Raw genomic sequence first — 26,358 nt, 5'->3', positions numbered from 1 at the left:
TGCTATCTTCTCAACAGACCCTAAATTTGTGAATTCTTAAAAATAAACATTTTGAGTTTTTCCTGAAAAAAAAATTTCTTATTAAATAACTCATATACCGGTAGCCTAAAATCCTTCATATTATCTTAAAACTCATAAGAATTACTAGTGACCTGGTGCACGGATTCATGCACATTGAAAAAAAAATAATTAGAATATTTTAATATTTAATATTGGATTTTGTATCCCACATAGTCCATGTACCATATTTGATTTTACAATCTGAAAAAGTTGAGGACACTGGTCTTCATTCGGAATTTGTGCCTTAACTATATGGTCAATGTCACGTTCCATTCATAATTTGGATTCACTATCTAATATCAATAATATGTGAGCGTGAGGCAGTCCATGTTTCTGAAATTCGGTGACATGAATTTTAGCTGTAGCATTGCCAAATAAATCAAATTTACATATATCATTTCAAAGAGCATTCAGTTTAATATTAAAAACACCGGCTACCAAGTCAGGTCTGTTTTCAACTTTTTGCCAGCGCTGTAAATTATTTGTAATACCTACCCATTTGGGATTGCATGTCATGGTTATGAATAAATCAGGCTTGCCATACTTTGTTACAATTGCAATAGCATCCTGATATCGCTGCTGCATATTTCTGGGAGTACCCCCAAAAGACGATGGAAGTATTATCATTTTACCAATCAGCACATTGTGATTTTCAGATCTAGATGTGAGATGATCCATCAAATCACTATATTTTTCAACTCTCAACTTAAATTGGTTTGCTTTAATGAAATTTATCCGATTTGCTTCCATTTTTTAATATGAATCGACAATATACTGTTGAGCTAATTTTCCTGCATTTAAAATAGGATTGAACGTGTCCTGCACAGAGAGATGAAATCCATAATACTGCATTTGTGTGCCTCATGTCTTTACATTTTGTCTGGTATTACTGTTGATTACACTGTCGTCTCTGAGTCTTAATGCAATATCTGTTCCCCAGCCTTTTTCACTATGTGGAAAAAGAATAGGATACGTCATTGCATCTAATGTAGAAAACAGGATACTGATTTGTTTCATTTTAGTGGCATTCGGATTATTGGGATCTGGTTTACAATGAATGGACAGGTCCCTTTCAAAAGGAGGTTCTCCATCTTAGTTTCTAAATATGACGGCAACCTCAGTTACACAGGGAGAATTATATCTACCCAGATCACTATTACGATTATATTTAATTGCCATTGTTACTTCTGTGGGAGCAATATCTTTTGCTGCTGCTTCAGATTGGGCTTCCTTTTCTACCTCATGTAGCATCTTGTATGATTTTGTTAATTTGTTTATTTCATGCATGAGGTTGTTGATATTGATCATGAGTCTTTCTGAGCAACCGTGGTTTTCTGGCATTGCTAATCTTTTACTTGTCGCTTCGGCCGTGTCTAAAACGTAGAGTTGAGCAAACTTCTGCGAAACACCATCTGAAGGATGTAAAGTTCCAGTACGGTGATAAACTTGACCGTGTATTCTAAAACAGTATGGCCCATATCCTGATGATGAAGTGATATTTGCACCCATTGAAGCAAAATCAAAAGAACTATTTATGGAACGAATATTTTCCATAAAATTTTTACTGTCAGAATCTTCATTTATCATTAATTTTTTAAAATATGCCAGGTATTCTGGAAAACTTATATCATTTGGACAAACTTTACCTTTGCTGCAACACTGAGTAAATTTTCCATCAGATGGTTTTCCATTGGAGAACTTTAGTAATAGGCAAAACTGACATGTAACAGTCATTTCACCACAACTATGTTCGATAATTGTATCCTCATTTACTTAATTTTTGCTGTGAAGGCAGTTCCTACCAGTATTGGTAGTACTTGTCGATGACAGTTTTTCAGACATATTCTGTTGATGATGACGCTTTCTTTCGGCCGCAGAAGTACATTGTGCCAATAGTTGGTCTTCAGACATATTCTAGTGATGACGCCAGCTTCTTTCAGCTACAGAGCTACAATTGAGGCTGGCCGGCCGGGGAGGGAGCACGGGAGATTGGCCTGCCTAGAAGGGACCGCAGGAGGGCTTCAGGGCATGTCCGGCCCTGTCTCACCCCAGCAGCCCCAGCTCGCAACCCCAGCCTTGCAGCCCCAGCTTGCGCCCCCAGCCCCCAGCCTCACAGCCCTGCAGCCCCGCCTGGCACCCCACCTTGGCCTGGCGCTGCCTGCTCACCTGCTCCACCATCCCACCACGGTCCCGCTCTTGTTGGGGCCTATCGGGGCTGGCAGTGCCTCCACTGCCGCCCGCTACTGGCGCTGTGTTGCCAACACCTGCCAAGTACCGCACCATCCCCTGGTGGTCAGCGCATGTCATAGCAAGCGATTGAACTCCTGGTCAAACTCCCAAGGGGACAATTTGCATATTAGGCTTTTATATAGAGGTTTTAAAAGGAAAAATCTCTTCCCATTTTACTGTGACCTTTCTGTGTTCCTTACATGATAACAATGTAATTTCTAAATATTATAAAAGCACATAATTCCATAATAAATAACTCCTTTTCCTGGAGAAAATGTCTCCTGTTTCAAGCCATTAATTTACCTTTCTGCAGTAGTAGACTCATCAGGAAATTCAGTATCTGCTGAACTTTTCCTACTATTATTTGACCTCCAAGATGATGCCAAAGGAAGTTCTTCTGAAGACATAGGCCTTGGCCTTTGGCCAATCCCAGATGGTTGTTGTAAACCTGCAGACTGTTCTTCAGTGCTTAAAGCAGCTATAATTGCTCTAATGGTTGCTTCATCAACTTGAGACCACGGTTTAGACGGAGCTCTCATTCGGCGTAAAAATAAGCTGTGCCACTTCTGTCTGAGCTGCAGCAATAAACTGGCGGCCTATAATAAAATAGTTTCTTCAGTTCAAATATGCTTGCAAGCACCTATTTGTTTATTAATTAAGGGTCTTTGAATGTTTCCAAAGAACAAGGTTTGCATTTCATATAATTTACTACTACTTTCATTCTTTTTATTGCAAGAATGAAATAAAATTTCTTCTTTACCATATTTGAGGTACAAAATCAAATGAAACAGTTTATTGAGAGAGACAATATGTGGTAGAGTGTGATTAATATCTCAAAAGCAGAGTAAACAAACAAAAGCAGAGTAAAAAACAAAAGCAGAGTAAACAAACAAAAATACATTTAGTTCCATTCATTTTATTTTAGTGACTGTGGAACATCCAAATAATGATGTCCAGAAGGCAGCTGGATTCATATGTCCAGAGAAAGGCCTAAGCTAGATATAGACGTGGTAGTCATCAATGCATAAATGGTTAGAGGTAGTCTCTAGGGACTGTGCAGAGACAGTGAAAAAAGCAAAGCACAAAGTATTGGAGAACATCTGACATTTAAGGCACAAACACATACAGAAGAGTCCGTGAAAGAACCTAAGAAGAAATGGCCTCTCTAGAAAGAAGAAGAATCAAGAAAGATTAATGTCACAGTATCTGGTGACAAAGAAGTTGGGACAGGGGTGAGGAGGAAAAATGGGAAAGATAAAATTACAAAAAGAAGGTTATGGACAATACTGCCAAAAATGAGAAAAGGTCAAATTTGTCAAGGACAGCAGGCTGGTTTTGACAACATGGAGGACAATATTGTCCTCAGCAAGAACAATTTCAGTGAAGTGACAGGCTATTGGATATTCAAGTGAGACTACATACAGTAGGTTCAAATGATGGAAGAATCCTAAAAAGGTAAATTTAGCCCTTGTTGACTATTCACAGCTTAGCTGCCAAAACAAAACAAAACAAAACAAAAAGCTATAAAATGACCTTTAAAAGTGGAGATGAAATTAAGGGTAGGCTTTGTCAAGAAATATTTTTAATTTGAAAAGAAACATTCCTCTTTCCCAATTCAGAGATATGTAAAAAGAGGAAACAGAAAGGAATTCATATCTTTCTCTTAGAAATAGTTAAAATAAAGGGATTTCTTGTGTACCCAATACTCAATATTTCCTTATAGACACAGAAATACTCAAAATATTACCATGCATAAATACTGATCTGCACCTACGTTTTTCAAATCCACTGTTGGATTAAACCCCAATGCAGCAGAGAATACCTGAGGGCCCAAAACTGAAAAAGAAGTTGTATTCTCTAATGCTAAGAACCCAATATTAAAGATATAATTTTCATTATATTGTTTATCAGATCATACTAACTGGATCACACTACTAAAGAGCAACTTACCTCAGGCTCTAGTTTGAAATTGAGCCACTCATCAAGTTTCAAAGCTGCCAGATTAGCAGTAGTTCTATCTTCCATTTCACTATCACTACTATCATTAGGAATACCATCCGCTGTCCAAACAAATATTGAAAGAAAAATTTTCACTTTAACCATTTTATATTATAGCAAAAAGAATAAGCAAATATAGATTGACATACCACATTTACACAAATCCTCCTGATATACTAACAATTTGTGTGGGGAGTTCTCTAAACCCCATAGGTCACAAATTAAATCTCAATATTTAAAAGGAGGGGGGAAAAAGGAATTGTAAAGACTACAATCTCTAATCACACGGCAAAAAAACAAAAAAGAAATTAAAAAATCCAAAAAAATATTTAAATAATGAGTAGATGAAGAAGAAAACTAAGAACATAAGGGAATAAAAACATTAAAAATAGTAAAGAAAAGAATGATATATTAGGGAAGACAAATGTTATTAATAGTTAAAACTATAATCCAGTTCCTTAAAACCTAATAAGCAATCTTCTGATAAATTAATAAAGGGAGAAAAAAGCACAAATCTAACCACAAAATCAAAACTGAGCATAAAATTGTAAAAATGGTTCAAAATGTGTTAAGCTTAAAAGAATTATAGAATCTTGAAACCTTCAAAGAAAATTCATTTCTATAAAACAAACTGAAAGAATAAGTAATTACTAAAACTGAAAGAATAAAAAATAGAAAAACTCAGACTATTTAAGGAAGAAATTCAAGATGTCCTTAAAGAACAACAACAAAGAAATCCAGAACACCAAGTCTCTCAAACTTTCAAGAAATCAAATAATAGCCAGTTTCTTTAATGAGAGAATCTAAACCTAACCTTAAAACTGATAAAACAAAAAACCTAAAGATATTTAAATGTGCAAATGTACACACCACACAAACTCTATGTAGGTCAGCCTCACTAATGAACATAAATATTATAATTTTAATAAGTGCTAGCAAAATATTTAGCATTGCAATAAATTACTCTTAGTCCAAGAAAGTTTTATTCTTGGAACAATATGATGGTAGTTCCATAAAAAAAATATACACCACATCAATAAATGAAACAAATTCTGATTACATGAACAAATGCTCAAAAGTTACTTAACAAATTCAACACATTTTTCAAACATTAAAAACAGAACAATTCTGCCTTAATTTAATGAATAAAATAATTTATTAAAACAAGAATTAACATTATAATCAATGGTACAACTTTAGAATTTAAACCTTTAAAATTAAAAAAGACAAAGTAGACCATTTAATGGTTTTCCAATATCATGAAAAAGAGATGAAAAAATAAATTTTGGTAACAAATTAAAATATTACCACCTAAAGGTAATATAACTTAAAAAATAGAGAATCCAAAGGACTAATAAGAGCTTAGTAAAGTAACAGAGTACATAAAATATACTCTTTGAGGTAGAGTTCTTATTAAGCAAGAACAACAGGCAAAGATAAAGAAAACCTATTCACCATAATAATTCAAAAACAGAAACAAAACATCTTTAGAATCATCTTAAGAAATATATCCAACCTTTACAAAGTTACCAAAAAATTGCTAAATTTAATAGAAGATATAGCTAAATAGAAGAATATATTAAATTTGCTGGAAGCAAACACTAAATTAAAATCACAAAAGAACTGTTTGGTGCCAAAAGGCTTATAAGAAGGTGACTACTCAATATTCATAAAAAAAATAGGTAAGATTATCAAATAACTTAATAGAAAAGCAGCAAAGAGTTACGGGTAGATCCTCCACCAGATATTAGAGCTTATTAAAATACAAAACTATTGAATAACATTATAATATAAAGGCAGAAATTTAAAGGAAAAGAAGACAGAGAGTTTTACCATGCCAAACGTAATATGAAATCAATGTAAGCCTTCTAAAAGACAATACATAAGGATTATTTTGGTGCAGATGAGGGGAAAGCACTTGGAAAAACATGAAATCTACATTTTAAACCAGAGTCAATGCAACATGGTTGAAAAAATTATCTTAAAAATCAAATTATAGCAAAAGAAGGAAAAAAAACGGAGTACTTATCAGGTCCATGGAAGAATGAAACTTTTTCAGCTCTGAAGTGAGCAGTATAGAAAAAGATTATTCAATTTGAATCTATAGCGGTCAAAACACAGAACTAGAATGGCCAGAGTGGCTCAGTTGGTTGGGCATGGTCCTATGCACTGAAAAGTTGCCGGTTAGATTCCAAGTCAGGGCACATACCTGGGTTTCAGGCTCAATCCTGATTAGGACACTTAGAGAAAGCAACCAATCAAAGTTTTTCTCCCTCTTCCTTCCTCTCTCTCTAAGCATGTCTTCTGGTGAGGATTTAAAAAACAAAACAATACAAAAACACCACAGAACTCAAAATATATAAAACTAACAAAAATGGATATTATATATGATAGAAGGAAGGCTAACAGCTTTAAATCATGAAACTGTAGGTCAAATTAAGAAAAACATCAGTTCTCAAACCTTATCCCACCCCACTCTCTCTTTGATCACTGTGTTTCCAATCACATACCTTTAGGTCAATTCCTAGATCATTTCTTAGTGCAGAATCTTGGCCCTTGCCAACTTATTTATTATCTTCACATGGCTAGCTTCTTCTCATACTTTAGGTCTCAGCTTAAATCACTTCTCCTCAGAGAAATTTGTCTAGGGTTTCTTTCTAAAGTAGGTCATCCCTAAGGCAGTCTGCTTTATTTCTTTCATAGTACTATATAAAACACTTACTTTTTTGCTGTCTGACTACCATCCACAACCATGTAAACTCCTAAGGACAGAAGTAACTTGTCTATTTTGTTTTCTGTCACATCCTCAATACCTACCACAATACCTGACATATAGCAGTTATTCAAATAGTAAATATTTGCTGAGTCACCAAATAGGAAAAAATTAGAAACAATCAAGATGTCCAATTGTAAAGAAACATTTTAAATACAATATACCACTTTAATATGATAGAATATTTTGCAGCCATTAATATAAAATATTTCATGTTTTTTATATTCTATACAATCAAAACAGCAGAATATAAAATAATAGTATGGGTAAAATAATTTAAAATATGTATATATCTACAGAAAAATATATAATATTAAATATGTTTACATAAGGGTAATAAGATTATGGGTAACTATTATTTCCTTTAAACAAATACCTTTTATTTTTGTTAATCATTTAAATTCAGTGGAAGAGAAAAACAAACTTCCTATCAGCAAGATTAATAAAAAATGTACAAATCAAGTTAATTAATTTCAAGAACAGTGGTATGCTTTAGTATTTTCTAATTAGTCTTATATCAAAAGGGAGCTAACACTATGTAAGTTTTTATAATTTCAAAATTTGTTTGGTTTAGCAAAAAGGAAAAAATTTCATTTCAAATAGATTTTTATGTCCTTCATAACACATTTACCTCGAAAGGATGAAGATTCCTGAAGAGCATTACTTGCCAACCTAGCTGGTCCACAGAATACCAATACAGTGACGGGTGTCACTGCTGAACAACATCTAATGTTAGCTATTCTATGGGCTCTGGTCATTTCATCATAAATAAGCCAATCTGTGGGCAGTGCCTGAATTGCTGCAGCTTGACCATTGGCTGGAGGAATCTATCAGGAAAATAAATTTAAAAATTGTTAACTATGTTTATCACCTACTTTACTGGTAATAATTTTAAACTGTAAAACGTCCCTTAATAAAATGGGTGATGCATACCCAAACAAAAATTAAAGCAAGTCATTGCTCATGTAGTTTGTACAAAAGTTCTCATTACTTAACACATTAACTCTTTCAGCTCTAAGAGTCAATCAAAATTTTGTCCCAATAATGAATTATACACACATATATATAATCAATTTCTTAAAGCAGGTCAGTATGTAGAACATTTTTCATTGATTTTTCAACCATCTAAATTAGATGAGTTTCACCTCAAGGCCTAAGAGCATTAAAAATGTTTTACCTTTTTATATTGAGGCTGACTGAGAACTGAAGTGGGATGAAACCGTACTTTTTTCTCCTTTGACCCTGTCAATACTAAATTCTCTCTGTCCACATGGACTAAATTAGGATACATGCCTGCCACCAATGCAGCTTTAACGACAGCCCAATTCTCGGAATTTGTGTTAACATCTCGAATGTCACCACCACCTCGTGCTCTAACAAAACCTAGAAAGAGGAAAAAACCACACCTACTTTTCCTATTGTTCACAACATACTTTTAAATTTGTGTGTTTTTTATAAAAAAAATTGTAGGACCTATGTAAGTTTAATGATATTCAAATTCCACAATCATTAATAAAATCTAATTTAAAATATAGAATCAATGTTCTAAGAAAGTTTACGTTTGCTCATGCTAAAAAAAGAAGAAGATTCATTGGGGGCTTAGAAACTTTTTAAAAGTTACACATTCTTGCCTGGCCAGCAGAGCTCAGTGGTTGAGCGATGACCTATGAACCAAGAGGTCACAGTTCGATTCCCAGTCAGGGCACATGCCTGGGTGGCGGGCTCAATCCCCAGTGTGGGGTGAGCAGGAGGCAGCTGATCAATGATTCTCTCTCATCACTGATTCTCTCTCTCTCTCTCTCTCTCCTCCCTCTCTGAAGTCAATAAAAATATTTTTTAAATTACACATTCTTGCAGTCAAGTTATTCATAAGCTGCTATCTGAAACACACTAAAACATAGCTGAAAACCTAAACCATTCTAATAATAATTCCAAAAGTACTTCATATTGTCCCATATTTGAGACAACTCTAAACCCTGTGGTTTATTCCTTATATTACTTTGGCACTTCAGCTCATCTGTAAATCCAGACTCTGGTAGTTATCTTCTATTTTTTCAATGTATTATGCTACTCAAAAAGGAATTAGCAATTCTAAAATAAAATAGCTACATAAAAAAAAATCAAAATGCCTTCAAGTGATTACTTGTTTTATGTTCCAAAAATATGAAGGCCAGCATTTGTATCAAGCTACTTAATTTTTTATAATTTATATTTCATAGAGCTAAATAACTGTTTATTAATAGTGATAAAATATAACTGTAATATCTAAACTGATCTTTACCAACAAATACATTTTAAAGTGTTCACTGCCAACAGTATCAAAAGGTATTCACACATTTCTCAATGACAATTCTGCAGTGTCAATTTTTTCAACAAACAAAAGCTGAGGTCACATGGAAATCTACAAAACAGGTAATGAATATCACAAAAATGTGATAATGTCATAACAATAATATAAGATGGCATCAGTTAATACTAGAAATACTACGAGGTATTGGCAGGGTTCTCTCAGTGGTTTAAATAGGTTCTTTGTGTGAAAACATTACCTGATGCTCTAAGTTGACCGAGCAATTGAGTTCTCATGCCTATGATTATTTCCATGGTAGCTTGTGAAAGAAAATTCTTTTCACAAAAGGCTCGCTCCCACCCATCACTTCGTGCTTTCTGCCATGCCTATAAAAATATAATTATATAACATAATACATGTACCAGACACTTCTTAGGCAACAAAGTAACTGAAAACCACTACATTAACCACTCAAGGTCAATTCTTCTTCTTCTAATTATTTTATAAAATCTAAGACTTTATTTAAAAAAAAAAAAAAAGAATGTAGATGCAGAGAACAGACTGATACTTGCCAGCAAGTGAGCAAAATGGGTAAAGGTGGTCAAAGACACAAACTGTCAGTTATAAATGAAGTTTAAACGCTGGGGATATAATGTACAGCATGGGGACTATAGTTGATAACACTATATTGCATATTTGGAAGTAGCTAAGAGAGAAGAACTTTTTTAAAATAAACTTTTTTTTAATGAGATATACTTGACATGTAACATATTAGTTTCAGGTGTACAATATAGTGATTCAATATTTGTATATATTGTGAAATAATCTTCAGAATAAATCTAATTAACAGACTAGAGAGTAGATCTTAAAAGTTCTCATCACAAGAGAAAAAATTATAACTGTTTGAAGATGGATGTTAACTAGATTGACTGTGATCATTCTGTAATATATACAAATATCTTATCATTATGCTGTACACCTGAAACTTATATGCCAATTATACCTCAATTTTTTAAAAAATAAATAATTTAACACTGGACTGATGTGGCTTGGTTGGTTGATCATCATCCCATGCACCAAGAAGTGGCTGGTTCAATTCCTGGTCAGGACACATGCCCAAGTTACAGGCTCGATCCCCAGTAGGAGGAGTGCAGGAGGCAGCTGATTGATGTTTCTATCTCTCTCCCTCTGCCTTCCTCTCTCTGAAATCAACAAAAATATATTTAAAAGAAAAAAAAATAATTTAAAATTTAAATATAAAAAATAAAATCTAAGACTTTGTGATTTATCATTAGTTAATATATACTCAAATGCTAAGAAAGTCTTTTGAGTTTATAAAAATCTCAATGAGAGAACTAAGTATCAGGAAACCTAAATGAGCAGTTATGTAAAAATATTTACCTTTCAAATACAGGTGCTAATTGTCCTTCACAAAAGTATAGAGCAGTGATTCTCAACCTTCCTAATGCTGCGACCCTTTAATACAGTTCCTCATGTTGTGGTGACCCCCAATTTCATTGTTACAAATTGAACATAATTAAAGCATAGTGATTAATCACAAAAACAATATGTAATTATATATGTGTTTTCCAATGGTCTTAGGCGACCCCTGTGAAAGGGTCATTCAACCCCCAAAGGGGTCGCAACCCACAGGTTGAGAACCGCTGGTATAGAGCCTTTAAAACTAAGCCATCATAGTACATTTATATCTAAGAATCCTCCATTCCTCCAAAAATAGCCTCTGTATCAACCTCTTAATCAGTCTGAGAATGGAAAGTGGGATTTCTAGAAACTATCTATGTGCTATATAAAATAACTCCTCTTTTAAAATGAGTTCTTTTGCTTTGAAATAAAACCGATAGATCAAAGCAGTAATTTATCCCCTCTTCTTTTCAAGGAGCTGGGGAAAAGCAAAGAATAGACAGGAATTCTCCAAATCTTCCTCTAATTATTGTCACTCAACTGATCTGTGATAATACAAGATATCACAGACTCAATTAAGAGCAATGCATTATCCATCCTATATAACAAAAGCCCAGCGACCAAAATGGCGGAATGACCAGAACGATCAGAGACCAGAATGGCCGTGGCCCCTCACCCGGACCAGCCCCGCGCCCCAGCAGGGACCCCCACCCCAATGTGGGGCCCACATCAGGGCAGGGAAGCCAGCCCCCACCTGTGCACCAGGCCTCTATCCTATATAATAAAAGGGTAATATGCAAATTGACCCTAAGGGTGGAACAATCAGAAGGACTTCTCAACCAGTCACTATGAGGCGCACTGACCACCTCTCGGTCCCTTTCCCTGGCCGGAAGGCTCTGATTGCCCAATGGTGAACGGGGAACCGGGGGTGGGTGGCAGAGGACACGTGTGGCTCCAGGCCAAGGCCCCCACCCCACCGGTCAGCCTACACACAGAGGGTGACCCGCAGTGGGGGTGGGGCCAACAAGCAGGTGGGAATGGCCAACCTCTCAGTCCCTTCCCCTGGCTGTCAGGTTCCGATCGCCGATGGCAAACAGGAAACCGGGGGTGGGTGGCAGCAGAGGGCGGGGCCGGCTGCTGGCAGCCGGGAAAGATGGCCCTGATCACAGGCCAGGCCTAGGGACCGTACCCATGCACAATTTCGTGCACCAGGCCTCTAGTTGTTTAATAATGCTCACACAAAAGAAGCTTGTAAATATTTTTGTAAATTGTATGTATTATAAGGAAATACTTGAAAAAAAGTATTTTCAGCTTAAACAAAAAAAAAAATGCTTTTTTAATGTATAGGCATAGACTACATTCAGAAGAATTTAAGGATAAATAACATGTCTACCTTTTGAAGAAATAATGAAATTATCCCCTGCATCTGAATTTCTAAATTATATATAATTTCCCTTCTTCAAAGCCTCACTTTCCTTATCTTTCCTTTCCCATTTAGCCCTTTCCTCATTTTTCACTACTATTATCTTAACTAGAGGCCTGGTGCACGAAATTCATGCACTCAGGGAGGGAGGAGTGGGGGGGGGGGTCCTTCAGCCCGTCCTGTGCCCTCTCGCAGTCTGGGAGCCCTAGGGGGGTGTCCGACTGCGGCAGAGGCGGGAGAGGCTCCGGCCACCGCCGCTGCGCTAGCCAGCCGTGAGCCCAGCTTCTGGCTGAGCAGCGCTCCCCTGTGGGAGTGCACTGACCACCAGGGGGCAGCTCCTGCATTGAGCGTCTGCCGGTTGGTGGCTAGTGCATGTCATAGCGACTGGTAATTCTGCCATTCAATCGATTTGCATATTAGCTTTTTATTATATAGGATAGGTTTTAAGTGATTTTTTTTTATTTTGCTTTATAAAATTAAGTTCTTAGCATAGTGTCTTGATCATACAAAAAAAAAGGTGTACTCTAAAAAAAAAAAATAGACATTAAACTCAAGGTAAATTTCTTCTAAGCTTTGTTCTATATATTTCGAGTAACATAGAGTGTTATTAACTAAAATTTTAGAGCATTCCTTGCCCAAGATATAATTGAAAGATAAGAAACTTGAGTATTGCCGAACCGGTTTGGCTCAGTGGATAGAGCGTCGGCCTGCGGACTGAAGGGTCCCAGGTTCGATTCCGGTCAGGGGCATGTACCTTGGTATCCCTCCCCCTTCTTCTCTGTAAAAAAACAATAAAAAATATATTAAAAAAAAAAAAAAAAAAAAAGAAACTTGAGTATTAAAAATAAATACAAGTATAAATAAAAATAAGTATGTACACACCTACAATACACATATTCCTACAAAGATAAAATGAAAGAAAAAAAGTAGAGAAAAACTGTGATAATGTTAACATTAACAGTAGGAAGATTTTTTTCTGGGAAATTAATAAAATGTGATGTTATAATGAAACAAAATTAATAGAATCATATCTAGTTTTTAAATTTCTTACACTTGCTCCAGAAATGTGTTTAACCAGCAACATTTTCAGAAATGAAATAACAATGATAGTACCTGGAATGCTCTGAGAAGTGCCATATGATCACTGAAAGTTCCAGCAGTGAAACGTTTCCTACAAAGCATAGCTGCGCGTTTTTGAGAGGCCTGAGTTGGCAAGACAAAAGGATCTCGATAGGCTAGTGTGCAGGCAATTGTAAGGATAGGGTCCAGACACTTTAAAACAACAGCACACAGGACCATTTTACCAAGATGTGGTTCTACTGGCAAGTCAGCCAAATGATATCCAAGTTCAGTGAGATCTTCCCATGCATCCATTGCATCTATTGTCTAAACAAAAGAATAGAAGACAGAATTTAACATAACCAAAAACTATGTTTAAGCAAATGACATATCTAAAAGTCTATAAAAAAGAAATGAGAATGTAAACTTTGTTTTGCTATCACATCACACACAAAAAATATATTTTGCTTTAAATATATTAAAACGAGCTACTGTTTTATTATAACTACCACAACAGTATTTATTCAAAGTACATGGTTAAGATCGTTTTAGTTAAGATGTGTTCTCATTTGGTTTAAATTTCATATAGGTTAAATAAAACCATTAAGACACGAACCTTAAGCATTTGTACAGCATTCCGTACAATTAAAGCTGGTGGAGGTTCAGGAGCTTTCATAAGGAAATCCGCAATAGGACAATTAACTGGAGCTAACAGTTTGGTATGTAAACAAAGTTCCTGTAAATAAGAATAGCAAATAATTTTGAGATATTGACATTTATTTTTAAAGAAATCATGAGAACTACAGTTCCCAAAGACTAGCAGTCTCTGACTAAAATGAACAACAGTAAAGGGAACAATGTCTTTCAAGGAAACATAGGCTCATACTTTGCCCTAGGTTCCAAAATTTTTATGAACACCCTCCAACAATTCATATCAAAATTACCACTGCCACCAGTGACAATGTCTCCTCACACAGTTTTAAGAGTTACTGTCCAAAATATCTTTTTTTTCCTTTATATTACCTTCTGGAATCTTGTATCTATTCAACAAATACTTAAGTGCTTACTAAGTGCTAGGTACTGTGCAGCAAGTTGGAGAAAAAGAAGAGGACAGACTGTCAGACAAGTGTCCACCCTCATGAAGTTTTCATTGTGTGTGAAGAACAGAATAATTACATAATTAACTCTTTAATTACAACTGTGATAAATGCTATGAAGGACACAGGGAGCTGAAGAGGTAAATTAATCAAGTTCAGGAAGAAGCAGGAAAAGGAAGCCATTTTAGTCAAAAACCATTTCTTGAGGAAATGACATTTAAACTAAGACATAAAGACTGAGTAGGAGTTAATTATAAAAAGAGTAAGGGGGAGGAGTCTCGCGAGAGGGAATAGCACATATGAAGGCCCTAAGATCAATACAAATAAGATGTGCTTGGGAAATGAAAACTACTGGTATGAGTAGAGAGAGGACAAAAGGCAGGAGCTAAAAAATTAAAACTGGAGACACAAGCTTGAGAAATAATTTAGGCGTTTGTTAAGAATTTTATAATTTGTCCTAAGAAGAACATAAAATGGCACATGAGCATGAGGAAGTGGGAAGTCATCTAGATATGTGGTTACCAAAAATATGATGTAGTGTCTCTTTAAAGGTTTGGGAGTCAGCATCTAGTTCAGCACAGCAGAGAATCGAATTAATGCTATGATAGTTTTCCCTAGGCTGTTCCATGAAGTCAGAAAACCTGAAGGAAAACAGTAACGGCCAGGAAATTTCAGTGAACTTAGTTCCAAATCTACCAAGGTAACCTCAGCATCTTAAACTGAGATTCTGGTATTATGTTTTGGACGTCAAATAATTTGTTTTGTAATCCTCATTGAAAATGTAAAAGGTGAAAACTACATGGTTGACAGACTCCTAGAATAATGCACAAAAACAAATGCTATTCTTATAAACTATACTCAAGTAATTCTTTAAAGCTTTGAAGGTTTGTAAATTAAATTTTCTGTATATAAAAAATATTAGTTATATACATAACCACCTACCATAATATATATTTGATAATTTTGTTTTATAAATTGTTTCATAAATTGATTATTGAAAAGTCAAATCAGCATAAGTTGAAATGATCCCTTCTCCTCCCTTTCCCACAAAGATAGGCTTTTAGAGTTAAGTAAACTTCTACCTGTAATGGCATTCTCAAAAGTTCTGGAGTCTGAAATTCCAACATATTCTGGAATCGGAGTCTACTGAACAGACGAAAACAAATTCCAGGTCTACATCGCCCTGCCCTTTAAAGTAAAATACAAAATTAAGACTCAGGAATAAAGACTATAATAAGTAAACTGTACAACCAATGTGATTTAGGATATAGAACACTGAACTAGTATCAGGACATCCGAGTTTGAATTGCTACTCTGACACTTATCCTTTATGACGGCACTTCACTTGTCTAGGACTCCATTATCTCATTTATAAAGTGAGATTCATGAATGGTACCTAAATGATATATAGGGGTGGGCAAAGTAGGTTTACAATTGTCAGTAAGTGAAACACAGAGCCAATAATTGTTTTTCAATGTTTCTCTCGGACTTAACAATGCATTTACATCTAAATATATATACAAACATATATTTTTTAGTACAGCAGAATATGAGAGACATGTTCCATACCTTACTTTTCTCACTTAATATATTCTGAAAACTCATCCCACATAAAAAGACATACATCCAAATATTTTCCTTTTAACAGTTACACTGGTATACCACTGTGTGGCTTTAGCAATATAACCACTTCACTGTTGATGGACACTACAGTGTTCCCAAACTATTACAAAAAAATGCTATGAAAAACATTCTTAAACATACATCATGTGCAAGTATACTCAGGATAAATTATGAGAAGTGGAATCCACTATGGAAGGGTAGATTTGGATAAACAGTTTCAAACTGCCCTCTGAAGAAATCTCACCAATTTACACTCCCATCAGCAAACTATGAAAGCCTATAGGCCCATGCTTTTGCCAGCTCTGTTGCACGCACTATTAACATTTTCATCAATGTCAATCTGATAAGCAGTACCTCATTAATTTACATTTATTTTGGTATATACATAAGGTAACATATGTGAAGTTAATGTGCTGGTCTTTATTAACCAGTTTTTTAAAAGCTTTTTTGTATAATACAAAAATTAGTCCTTTGTCCCATCTTGCAAATGTTTGACATTTTTGCTTTTATTTTTTGTTTTAAGTTTCTTACATGTTATGAATATGGTTTATACCAGGCAAAAATTTTTAATTTTAACATAACCTGAATGTGATATTTTTTAAACAGTATTAAATTAGTTTGCTTTGCAAAAGTAATATAAAATAAAGACTAACATGAAAATGTTAACATTTTACAGAAACTGCAATATACATTAATATGTAATACATATGAATATGTTTCCATTTTACAGGCAATTTTTGAATGTACATTAAATATACATTACCTGCCCTTTCGTTGTATGGCACTAGCTTTGGAAATCCACACCATTTTTAACATTGTAACAAAATTCAGTGCATCAAAGGATTTCTGTAATATTTAAATCACCTTCATGTTAAAACTTAAAAGGCATTTAGGAAGAAATAGCAAAACCATCCTATATAATAAAAGGCTAATATGCAAATGACCAAATGGTGGAATGACCACCAGGGGGCAGACACTCAATGCAGGAGCTGCCCCCTGGTGGTCAGTGTGCTCCCACAGGGGGAGCACTGCTCAGCCAGAAGCCGGGCTCATGGCTGGCGAGCCCAGGGGCAGTGGTGGGAGCCTCTCCCGCCTCCATGACAATGCTAAGGATGTCTGACTGAAGGCTTAGTGGGACATCCCCCCAGGGATCCCGGACTGCAAGAGGGCGCAGGCCAGGCTGAGGGACGCACCCCCCCAAGTGCACGAACTTTGTGCACCGGGCCTCTAGTTATATTTTAATATGCCAAGTTTAATTCAGAGTGCCCCTTGATTAGATAATTACAGCAGAGTACTAATTTTTTTTAATCCAGATTTCTGACTACAAACATTCTAAAGAAAAAGAATAATAACTCAGAAGACCTGAAAAACTCCCTCATTCTGTGCCTTGCTGAGCTATTTGTTTCTCTCTTCTACAGTTAAATAATAGCAGTCAGTTCTCATAAGGCATCAAGATGGGAAAGAACTAATCTATTCTCTTCACATCACTGTCCATCAGGTTTACATCATTGTGAAGAACAGATCAGGAAAAAACATTTTTCTAAAATACTTTCTAGGAAGCTTGATCTAGAGAAATAAGAATAACAATGGCCACCCTAGCTGGTTTGGCTCAGTGGATAGAGCGTCAGCCTGCAGACTGAGGGGTCCCGGGTTCGATTCCGGCCAAGGGCACAAGCCTGGGTTGCGGGCTCCATCCCCAGTAGGGGGTGTGCAGGAGGCAGCCAATCAATTGTTCTCTCTTATCATTGATGTTTCTATCTCACCCTCTTCCTTCCTCTCTGAAATCAATAAAGAAATATATTTTTTTAAAAGAATAACAATAGCTGAAACAATCCTATCCCAAAGTGAAAAACATTTTAATCCCTTCCACTGTATCTCCTGCTGAGCTACTACTGTAATGTAGTTAGCCGATCCAGAATGTTACAGCATACTTCCTCAAAGAAAATTTACTGTAGAGAAACATGACTAAAATATGCTTCAAACATTCAGTGACAATAATTTCCCTTTCAAAAAATAACTATATAAAACTACAAATGTGTTTCTCCTAATAGTTTCTGGGATTTTTAGAAAAGATGCTACTTATTTAGTTTTTAATAAAATGTTACATTTGTCATGTTTATTTGATAAATAACACCTAAAGAAATTAATTTCTAAGATATTCAAAATCTACTTCAGCTCTAGATAATTTTAGGGCAATAAAATCTGAATTTTCATTGACTCACTATTCAGATTTTTAATAATATTCATAATTATTCTCCTATAAAAAATAAAATGTACCCCTTCTTTACAGTATCCAACTACAATGAAATGTCCAAATTTTATAAAAATTTTTTCTACAAGATATTCCTAGAAACATCTTGAAAATGAACACTGAAAATATTATAAAGTAATTAAAAAAATTTTCACATTAAAAACCATTATTTATATCCACTAGAACAGACATACTTTGCCTTCTACAACATGGATAGTATTTCTTTCCTTGACAAATCAACTACCTTTATCATTTTCAATTCTTTCAGTGAAATGAGAGTTGCTAGGCACTCCATTACTAAAAGGAAATGCTGACTTTTATTTACAGCAGGGGCTGGTACTAAATATTTTAGCCTTTGCAGAGGGTCTTTGTTGCAACTACTCTGCCACTGCAGTGTAAAAGCAGCCATAGACAATAGGTCAAAGATTAAACATGGCAGTGATCTAATGAAATTTATTTTTTGTTTGCTTTCTTTCAGTATGGCTCCCTTACATTAAATATCTCCTGATTACCTACTATTCTTGGAGCATTGAAGATATAACAATAAATAAGAAGGATATGGGCCATTCCCACATGTAGAATGAAAACATGTAATCAAATGCCCACAGTTGGACAAAATTTTCACTGTAACTAGCCAAACCCTTTACTTCCTTCCTAATATGTAGTGAGCAAAAGCTACTTTTTTGTATAATTTGTAAAAATAACAAGATAGATCCTATACACTGAATTGTTTAAGGGAGAATATTCACTTTAGTGAAATTAACATTTACTGTTAAATTTATCTAGAACCAGAAATATCCCCATTAAAGTGAATTCTTCTTATGAAAGCATGTACTTAAATGCATCTTAACCTTCCTCATTTGAGTTGAAAATACAACTTAACCATACATACCTCTTTCACCTTACCAGAATCAATAACAAAGACAACATCATTGACTGTGATGCTGGTTTCAGCAATATTGGTGGAAAGGATCTGCAATGGGATGTTATGTTATAGTTAATATGAAAACAGAACCAATGACTACTAAAATAGAAAAAATAAAATTTTATGAAGCTTACTATTTTTCGAACACCTGCAGGTGGGTTTTTTAATACTTTCTTTTGATCAGATGTTTGCATGTTTGAATGAAGCATAAAGACTTGATATCTGTTGACAATTGAAAGAGAAAATATACTATGGTGCCTATCTTTAATTTAAATCAAAAAATATAAAGCTTTAGTTTTTACCTATGTGTATTGTCAGCAAACCGCTTATCATCAAATAGGATGCGATCCCTCAGTCCAACAATTTCATCATATCCAGGCAGAAAAATTAATATTGCACCTTGGAGAGAAATGATTTTGTTAATATTAAATTTCATGTAAAACCAGAACCAATCAATAGAATTAGCTATAATGAACTATATCACATGTTTTCAAGTACTGATAAACTGTAATAATTAAGATACTTAAGAGGTTATGCATTGTCAAGGGAATTATACAAAAATTTGTACACACAAATTATTAATTTTTAAATCAAAGTATACATTTTGTTCCAGATCTTTTAGACAACACTTATTTACCAGCATCACAACTATGGCAGATATTGTACAGGAGATGCATGATCAAATCCAAGTCTACTTTTTCATCATCAAAACTATGATGATAAGCTTTCAGGAGCTCTCTATCTTCTGCATTGAGGTCACTTCCATTTGTTTGAACCAGAGAACTTTCATCTAGATTTCCAAATTCCAATGAAGCACTAAAAAAAAGAAGGCCAAGTCAACTTTAATTAAAAAGAATAACCCTTTAAGACCAATGAGCCCCACTATGTCCTTCTTCAAATTTTCAACAGACATTAAGAAAGATAAGTGATATTTAATGTCCCAACTATAATTCATGTTTTGGTTTAAAGTACATTATTCAAAGTAAATTTGACAATAAGTACTTTTTAAAAAACACAACCTGAAGAAATTTCTCCACAGAAAATATGCAAATGACCAAAAAACACATGAAAAAATGTTATTCGTCATTAGAGAAACAAATATCAAAACCACGAGATAACACTTCATTAAAAAACAATGTTAGAGAGGGTGTGGAGAAATTGGAACTTTCCCCTCACACATTGCTAAGTAGGAATGTAAAATACCGCAGCCATTTTGAAAACAATGTGTCAGTTTCTCAAAATGTTAAACAGAGTGTTACCATATGCCCCAGCAATTTGACTCTTAGGTATATATACAAAAGAAATAAAAATACATGTCCACATAAAAATTTGTAGACAAATGTTCATACCAATATTATTCATAACAGTAGAAACAACCAAAATGTTCATCAACTAATGAATGGATAAAAAACTGTGATCTGTCCACAGAATGGAATATTACTCAATCAGAAAAGGATGCTGCAACATGAATAAACCTTGAAAACATCATGCTAGGTGAACAAAGCCAATCACAGAAGACCATCAATCATATTATATGATTCCAATTATATGGAACTAGAGACCTGGTGCATGAAAATTCGTGCACACGGGAGGGAGTCCCCTTAGTTCGGCCTGCGCCCTCTGGCAGTCCAGAAACCCTCGGGGGATGTCCACCTGCCTGCTTAGGCCCACTCGTGGGGGGATCAGGCCTAAGCTGGCAGTCAGACATCCCTCTGGCAGCCTGGGAGCCTTTGGAGGATGTCCGACTATTGGCTCAGGCCCGCTCCACTAGTCAGACATCCTTAGCGCTGCCACGGAGGCAGGCAAGGCTCCCACCACCACTGCTGTGCTGACCAGCCATGAGCCGGCTTCTGGCTGAGTGGCGCTCCCCCTGTGGAAGTGCACTGACCACCAGGAGGCAGCTCCTACATTAAGCATCTGCCCCCTGGTGGTCAGTGAGTGTCATAGCGACCGATCATTCCTGGTTGGTTACCTGTTAGGGTCAATTTGCATATTACCCTTTATTATATAGGATACCCAGAATAGACAAATCTATAGAAACAGAACATTAGTGGATGCTTTGGGCTGTGAGAGTTGGGGAAAATGAGGAGTGACTGATAGTATAGATTTCCTCTTGGGGTAATGAATATGTTCTTAAAATTGATTGTGGTAATGACTGCATAACACTGTAAACATACTAAAAAACTTTAAATGCACACTTAATTGGGTGATTGATATGGTTTATGAATTTTATCTCAATAAACATTTAAAAACCAAACTTATGGTCATCATTATATTTTCTTAGTAGGTTGTTTCTTATTCTTCACTATGATAAACAACACTCTGAAGAAAATTCCATTTAAAGAAAATTCTATAGGTACCAACTTAACAAGATTCTTAATTTGGTAGTTCTATACTAAAAGTAAGTTAATTTTGCTATTTTCCAAAAGCCAGATTCAGCATAAATTACTGAAATAAATGCCTTAATTCTTTATCCTACACATCTATAAAAATAAATGGGGGAATATGCTAATTAGACCAGACATCTTCCGGATGCCCTTCCTGACGAAGCTGGGGCTGGAGGAAAGCCAGCCGGATCCCAGGCGCCTGCGGGAGGCCTGAGGGAAGCCAGCCTGGGTCCTGGGTGCCTGCATGCGGCCTGGGGAAAACCAGTAGGGGTCCCGGGTGCCTGCAGGCGGCCCAGGGGAAGCCAGCCCAGGTCCCAGGTGCCTGCGGGAGGCCCGGGGGAAGCCAGCCCGGGTCCCAGGTGCCTGCCAGCGGCTGGAGGAGGGAAGCCCAGGTCCTGGGTGCCACAGGGAAGCCGGTGCAAACAGCCGGGGGAAGGAAGGCCTACTCTTGCACGAATTTTCGTGCATCGGGCCTCTAGTAAAGATATAAACTACTACTATCACTAGTATTTATCCATAAGATTTCTAGGAAATAAATATAATACAATCTCTCTAAAAGAGTTTGGCAGAAAGATAAACATAAGACTGCTTTCATTGGGGAAAACATTAAACTTATACAACTTTATAATTGCAGTATTTAAACTTTAAGATCCATTTTAAAACATTCCAAGTTTTTTTCTTACTTTTTAACAGGTAAATGAAGATGCTATTACATTATTTGTTTTAAGCTATAAACTTTAGATATCAATTATGAATTATGCAACAAACATAATATATTTAATTTTAAATATTTAAAATTTGTAATTGATAATGTCATAATCTGGGAAATAAAAAGAAAGCCCAATTAACCAGAATAATTAAAATATTATCTAGATAATTACTTGGTAATTTGTAGTGTCTAGTGTGCTATACCTGACACCATAAAAATGTCTAAACAGCCCAGCCACGGTGGTTCAGTGGTTGAGCATCAACCTATGACCCAGGAGGTCATGGTTCAATTCCTGGTCAGGGCATTTGCGGGCTCAGTCCCCAGTGTGGGTTGTGCAGGAGATAGCCGATCAAGGATTCTCTCTCATCATTGATGTTTCTATCTTTCTCTCCCTCTCCCTTCCTCTCTGAAACCAATAAAAATATATTAAAAAAAAAAAAAAGAATGTCTGAAACATTAAAAATGTTAGCATTAAAAGGATTGCAGGTTCTGAGTGCTATTATTGAAATAACAACAAAACCCACCATACTAGAATTAACATTTGGATCTGCCAAATAATTTTGCCAGTTTACACATTTTATATTCCTTTCCTTATCATTTTAGTCAAGTTTTGGGAAAATGCAGTGATAAATACATGTCTGTAGCTACCACGTTTAACTGGAAATTCCCCTTCTGCTTTTTCAAAATAAAATAAAAAATAAGATAAATATTATAACACAGTGGATCTTATTAGCAACCTACACCAAAAAATCAGAAAAATTCCTTAGAATCACACACACACACACACACACACACACACACACACACAAAATATCTCAATAAGGGACTGTAAATTTGTCACTTTCTATAATTTACATGGCTGAGATTTTTTAAAAAGCAGTTAGAATTAAACATAGTATAAAGTTTTACCTGTAAGATTCTAGAAGATCCACAACTTCAGTCTGCCCAAAGTGTTTAGCCCAATCTAAAGCCATCCTGCCAAAATTCAAAGATATCAAATTAAGACAAATAAATAATGTTCTCAAAACTACAAAACTAGTAGTTGCTCAAAATTTTTCATTCACCCATTAGAGATGTACCAGCAATTATTACACAATAGCTTTTAATATAAAGATAAATATGAAAAGTCAAAAAATATGTGTACCTATACAAAGATATACAAAGAATGGATACAATTTAAAATTACCAGCCATTTGATGCTTTGCTATGGACATTGGCTCCCATACTAATTAACTGCTCTACTTGACTTGAAAAACCTCGTCCTGCGGCAACCATCAGAACTGTTGCACTGGTTTCACTATGTCTGTAATCAACTAAAATAAGAAAAAGATAAATATGTGTTAAATTTCCAAATTATTTAAAATCATTTTAATTTTTATTTAAATGAAAGAACTGAGCATCAGAAGAATTAGCTGGGACTGGCTATTTCACCTAACTATATCATTAACAGCATTATACAACCCTTAACTCATATCATCCCAAAGGATCTGTTATTAATATGCTCTTAATATAAACAGGATGGAATAGGGACTATCTCTGGAATTTCAGAGAAGAAAAGACAGTTATTAAACTATCATAAGCTCACCAAGATACACTAATGGGCTTCCTCCCATATGTGTCCCAACCAGGGACTGAATCCCTTTGGTGCTTGAGACAACACTCTAACCAACTGAGCCATACCAGGCAGGGTGGAACTGTAGTTAATTTTGGGGGGAGTCAAAATATATGTGGAATTTTCAACTGCATGGGGGACTGCACTCCTAACCCCACATTGTTCAAGGATCAACTGTACAATAAGAATAATAAAGCAAGGTAAGAAGAAATAGTAAGAAAAGGGTGCAATTTTAGTAAAATGATAAGAAAAGGCCTCTCTGAGAAATCACTATCTAAATAGAGAGCTAAATGGAATAGACATTGGGCCATATGAGTATCTGTGGGAACAGAATTCCAGACACAGGAAACAACAAAACAAAGGCCCAAATAAGGGTGGCTAAAGCAGAGTGAACAAGGGAAAAAGTAGTAGAAAATGAGATAAAAAAGGTAACCAAAGACCAAATCAGGGAAGGGTCTTTGAATTGAAAGCCATGGAAAAGTAAGAGAAAAGCAAGCAGCATAATCCAATTCCCTTTTTAAAAGGATCAATCTGATTGTTCTCTGGAGAAGAGACTAAAATAACATAATAGAAGCAGTTAATAGGCTACTACTGTAGTCCAGGAGAGAAATGTTGGCTTATACTAGGATGGCAGCAGAGGGGAAGTGCAATATAGTCAGATTTAGATTTATTTAGAAGGTAAAACTAACAGAATTTGTTAATGGGTTATATGTGGGGTGTGAGAACAAAGTCTAGGATGACTTTATGTTTTGTTGACTTAGCAACTAAGTGAATGATAGTACTTTAGGTTCAGATTCAGGTGGTCTCAGATGGCCAGGCACTTGCATTTTTAAAAAGATCTACAATTGACTATGCATACTTAGGAAACACTAAGGAAAGAGCATGTTGAGAGGAAATCAAAAGTTGTTTGGGGCAAATCCAGTTTTATCCGATTGACATCCAACTAGAGATGTCAACTGATCAGACATATTGAAGAGAGAGGGAGGTCAGGACTGGAGACATAAAATTACAAGTAATCCTATCTAATAATAGACAAACATGGTAATTGACCATACCTCCGCTACGCTTCCCATTGGCTAATCAGCAGGATATGCAAATTAACTGCCAACAAAGATGGCGGCCGGCAGCCACGCAGCTGAAGCGAATATGAGGCTTGCTTGCTCCAGTGATGGAGGAAGCCAAGGTTCCCCGTCTGCCTCGGCCCAGCTCTGAGCTCCGGAAGCAACAATGTTTCAATTATAGAAGCTAAACAAACCCCAGATACCTGCTTTCAGCCAGCCGCTGCCTCAGAGTTGGAGCGAGCAGGACAGCAACAATGTTTCAATTATAGAAGCTAAACAAACCCCAGATACCTGCTTTCAGCCAGCCACGGCCTCAGAGCTGGAGCAGGGCCTCAGAGCTGGAGCTGGCTCTCAGCTCCAGTGACAGCTATAGAAGGTAAATAAATCCCAGAATAAAAGAAAAAAAAAAAGAGGGGGGAGCTTCAGTCGCAGACCAGCCTGAAAACGGCCCTCAGCCCCTCACCCAGACTGGCCAGGCACCCCAGTGGGGACCCCCACCCTGAAGGGGGTGTGACCAGCTGCAAACAGCCATCAGCCCGTCATCCAGGCTGGCCAGGCACCCAAGCGGGACCCCCACCCTGATCCGGGACACACTTCAGGGCCAACCAGCTGGCCCCCACCCATGCACCAGGCCTCTATCCTATATAGTAAAAGGGTAATATGCAAACTGACCCTAACAGCAGAAAGACTGGGAATGACTGGTCACTATGACACACACTGACCACTAGGGGGCAGACACTCAATGCAGGAGCTGCCCTCTGGTGGTCAGTGCGCTCTCACATGGGGGAGCTCTGCTCAGCCACAAGCCAGGCTGATGGCTGCCAGTACAGCGGTGGTGGTGGGAGCCTCTCCTGCCTCCTCAGCAGTGCTAAGAATGTCTGACTGCAGCTTAGGTCTGCTCCCCGCTGGCAAATGGACATCCCCCAAGGGCTGCCGGGCTGCCAGAGGGATGTCTGATTGCCATCTTAGGCCCAATCCCCCGGGGAGCAGGCCTCAGCCAGCAAGTGGTAACCCCCGAGGGGTCCCAGACTGCGAGAGGGCACAAGCCGGGCTGAAGGACCCCCTACCCCTGAGTGCACAAATTTTTGTGCACCGGGCCTCTAATTTCAATTAAATACATAAAGCTATGATTAGATGAGATCCATATAGTGAGTAAGTATAAGTAGAAGGAAGATCAAAGGATTGAGGCCTGGGACATTTCATATTTATAGGTCAAAAAAAAGAATAAACCTACCAAGAAAACCAAGTAGTTCCATCCAGGGAGAAAAGAAGGAAAATCAAGTATGGAATATCAGAAGTTAATTTAAAAAATGTTTCAGGAAGGGAATGATCAATAATCCTATCTAATAATAGACAAACATGGTAATTAACCATACCTCTGCTACGCTTCCCATTGGCTAATCAGGGCGATATGCAAATTAACTGCCAACCAAGATGGCGGC

At 36.4% G+C, this 26,358-nt stretch overlaps 1 protein-coding gene across 4 annotated transcripts in view; it reads right to left on the bottom strand.

The window, feature by feature from the left end:
- Positions 1–26,358, bottom strand: part of YTHDC2 (YTH domain containing 2) — a 62,941-nt gene that overhangs the window by 13,284 nt on the left and 23,299 nt on the right. For 2 of the 4 annotated variants that reach the window (XM_005866468.2, XM_014539912.1), the window contains exons 10-24: positions 23,430–23,556; positions 23,153–23,218; positions 19,785–19,963; positions 19,450–19,546; positions 19,282–19,369; positions 19,115–19,195; positions 16,735–16,817; positions 15,431–15,536; positions 13,868–13,987; positions 13,306–13,578; positions 9,607–9,733; positions 8,238–8,443; positions 7,692–7,887; positions 4,240–4,349; positions 2,593–2,885 (exon numbers count right to left, since the gene is read on the bottom strand). In XM_005866468.2, coding sequence (XP_005866530.1) covers positions 2,593–2,885; positions 4,240–4,349; positions 7,692–7,887; positions 8,238–8,443; positions 9,607–9,733; positions 13,306–13,578; positions 13,868–13,987; positions 15,431–15,536; positions 16,735–16,817; positions 19,115–19,195; positions 19,282–19,369; positions 19,450–19,546; positions 19,785–19,963; positions 23,153–23,218; positions 23,430–23,556 — 2,152 coding nt within the window. Of the gene's footprint in view, positions 1–1,884; positions 2,059–2,592; positions 2,886–4,239; positions 4,350–7,691; positions 7,888–8,237; positions 8,444–9,606; positions 9,734–13,305; positions 13,579–13,867; positions 13,988–15,430; positions 15,537–16,734; positions 16,818–19,114; positions 19,196–19,281; positions 19,370–19,449; positions 19,547–19,784; positions 19,964–23,152; positions 23,219–23,429; positions 23,557–26,358 lie in introns of those variants that run through there. The other 2 variants (XM_014539913.1, XM_014539911.1) reach the window with 2 other exon arrangements.

Source organism: Myotis brandtii, unplaced genomic scaffold (assembly GCF_000412655.1).
Source record: "Myotis brandtii unplaced genomic scaffold, ASM41265v1 scaffold230, whole genome shotgun sequence".
In the NCBI taxonomy this organism is placed as follows: domain Eukaryota; kingdom Metazoa; phylum Chordata; class Mammalia; order Chiroptera; family Vespertilionidae; genus Myotis; species Myotis brandtii.
This window is presented reverse-complemented; position numbering and strand designations above follow the sequence as displayed.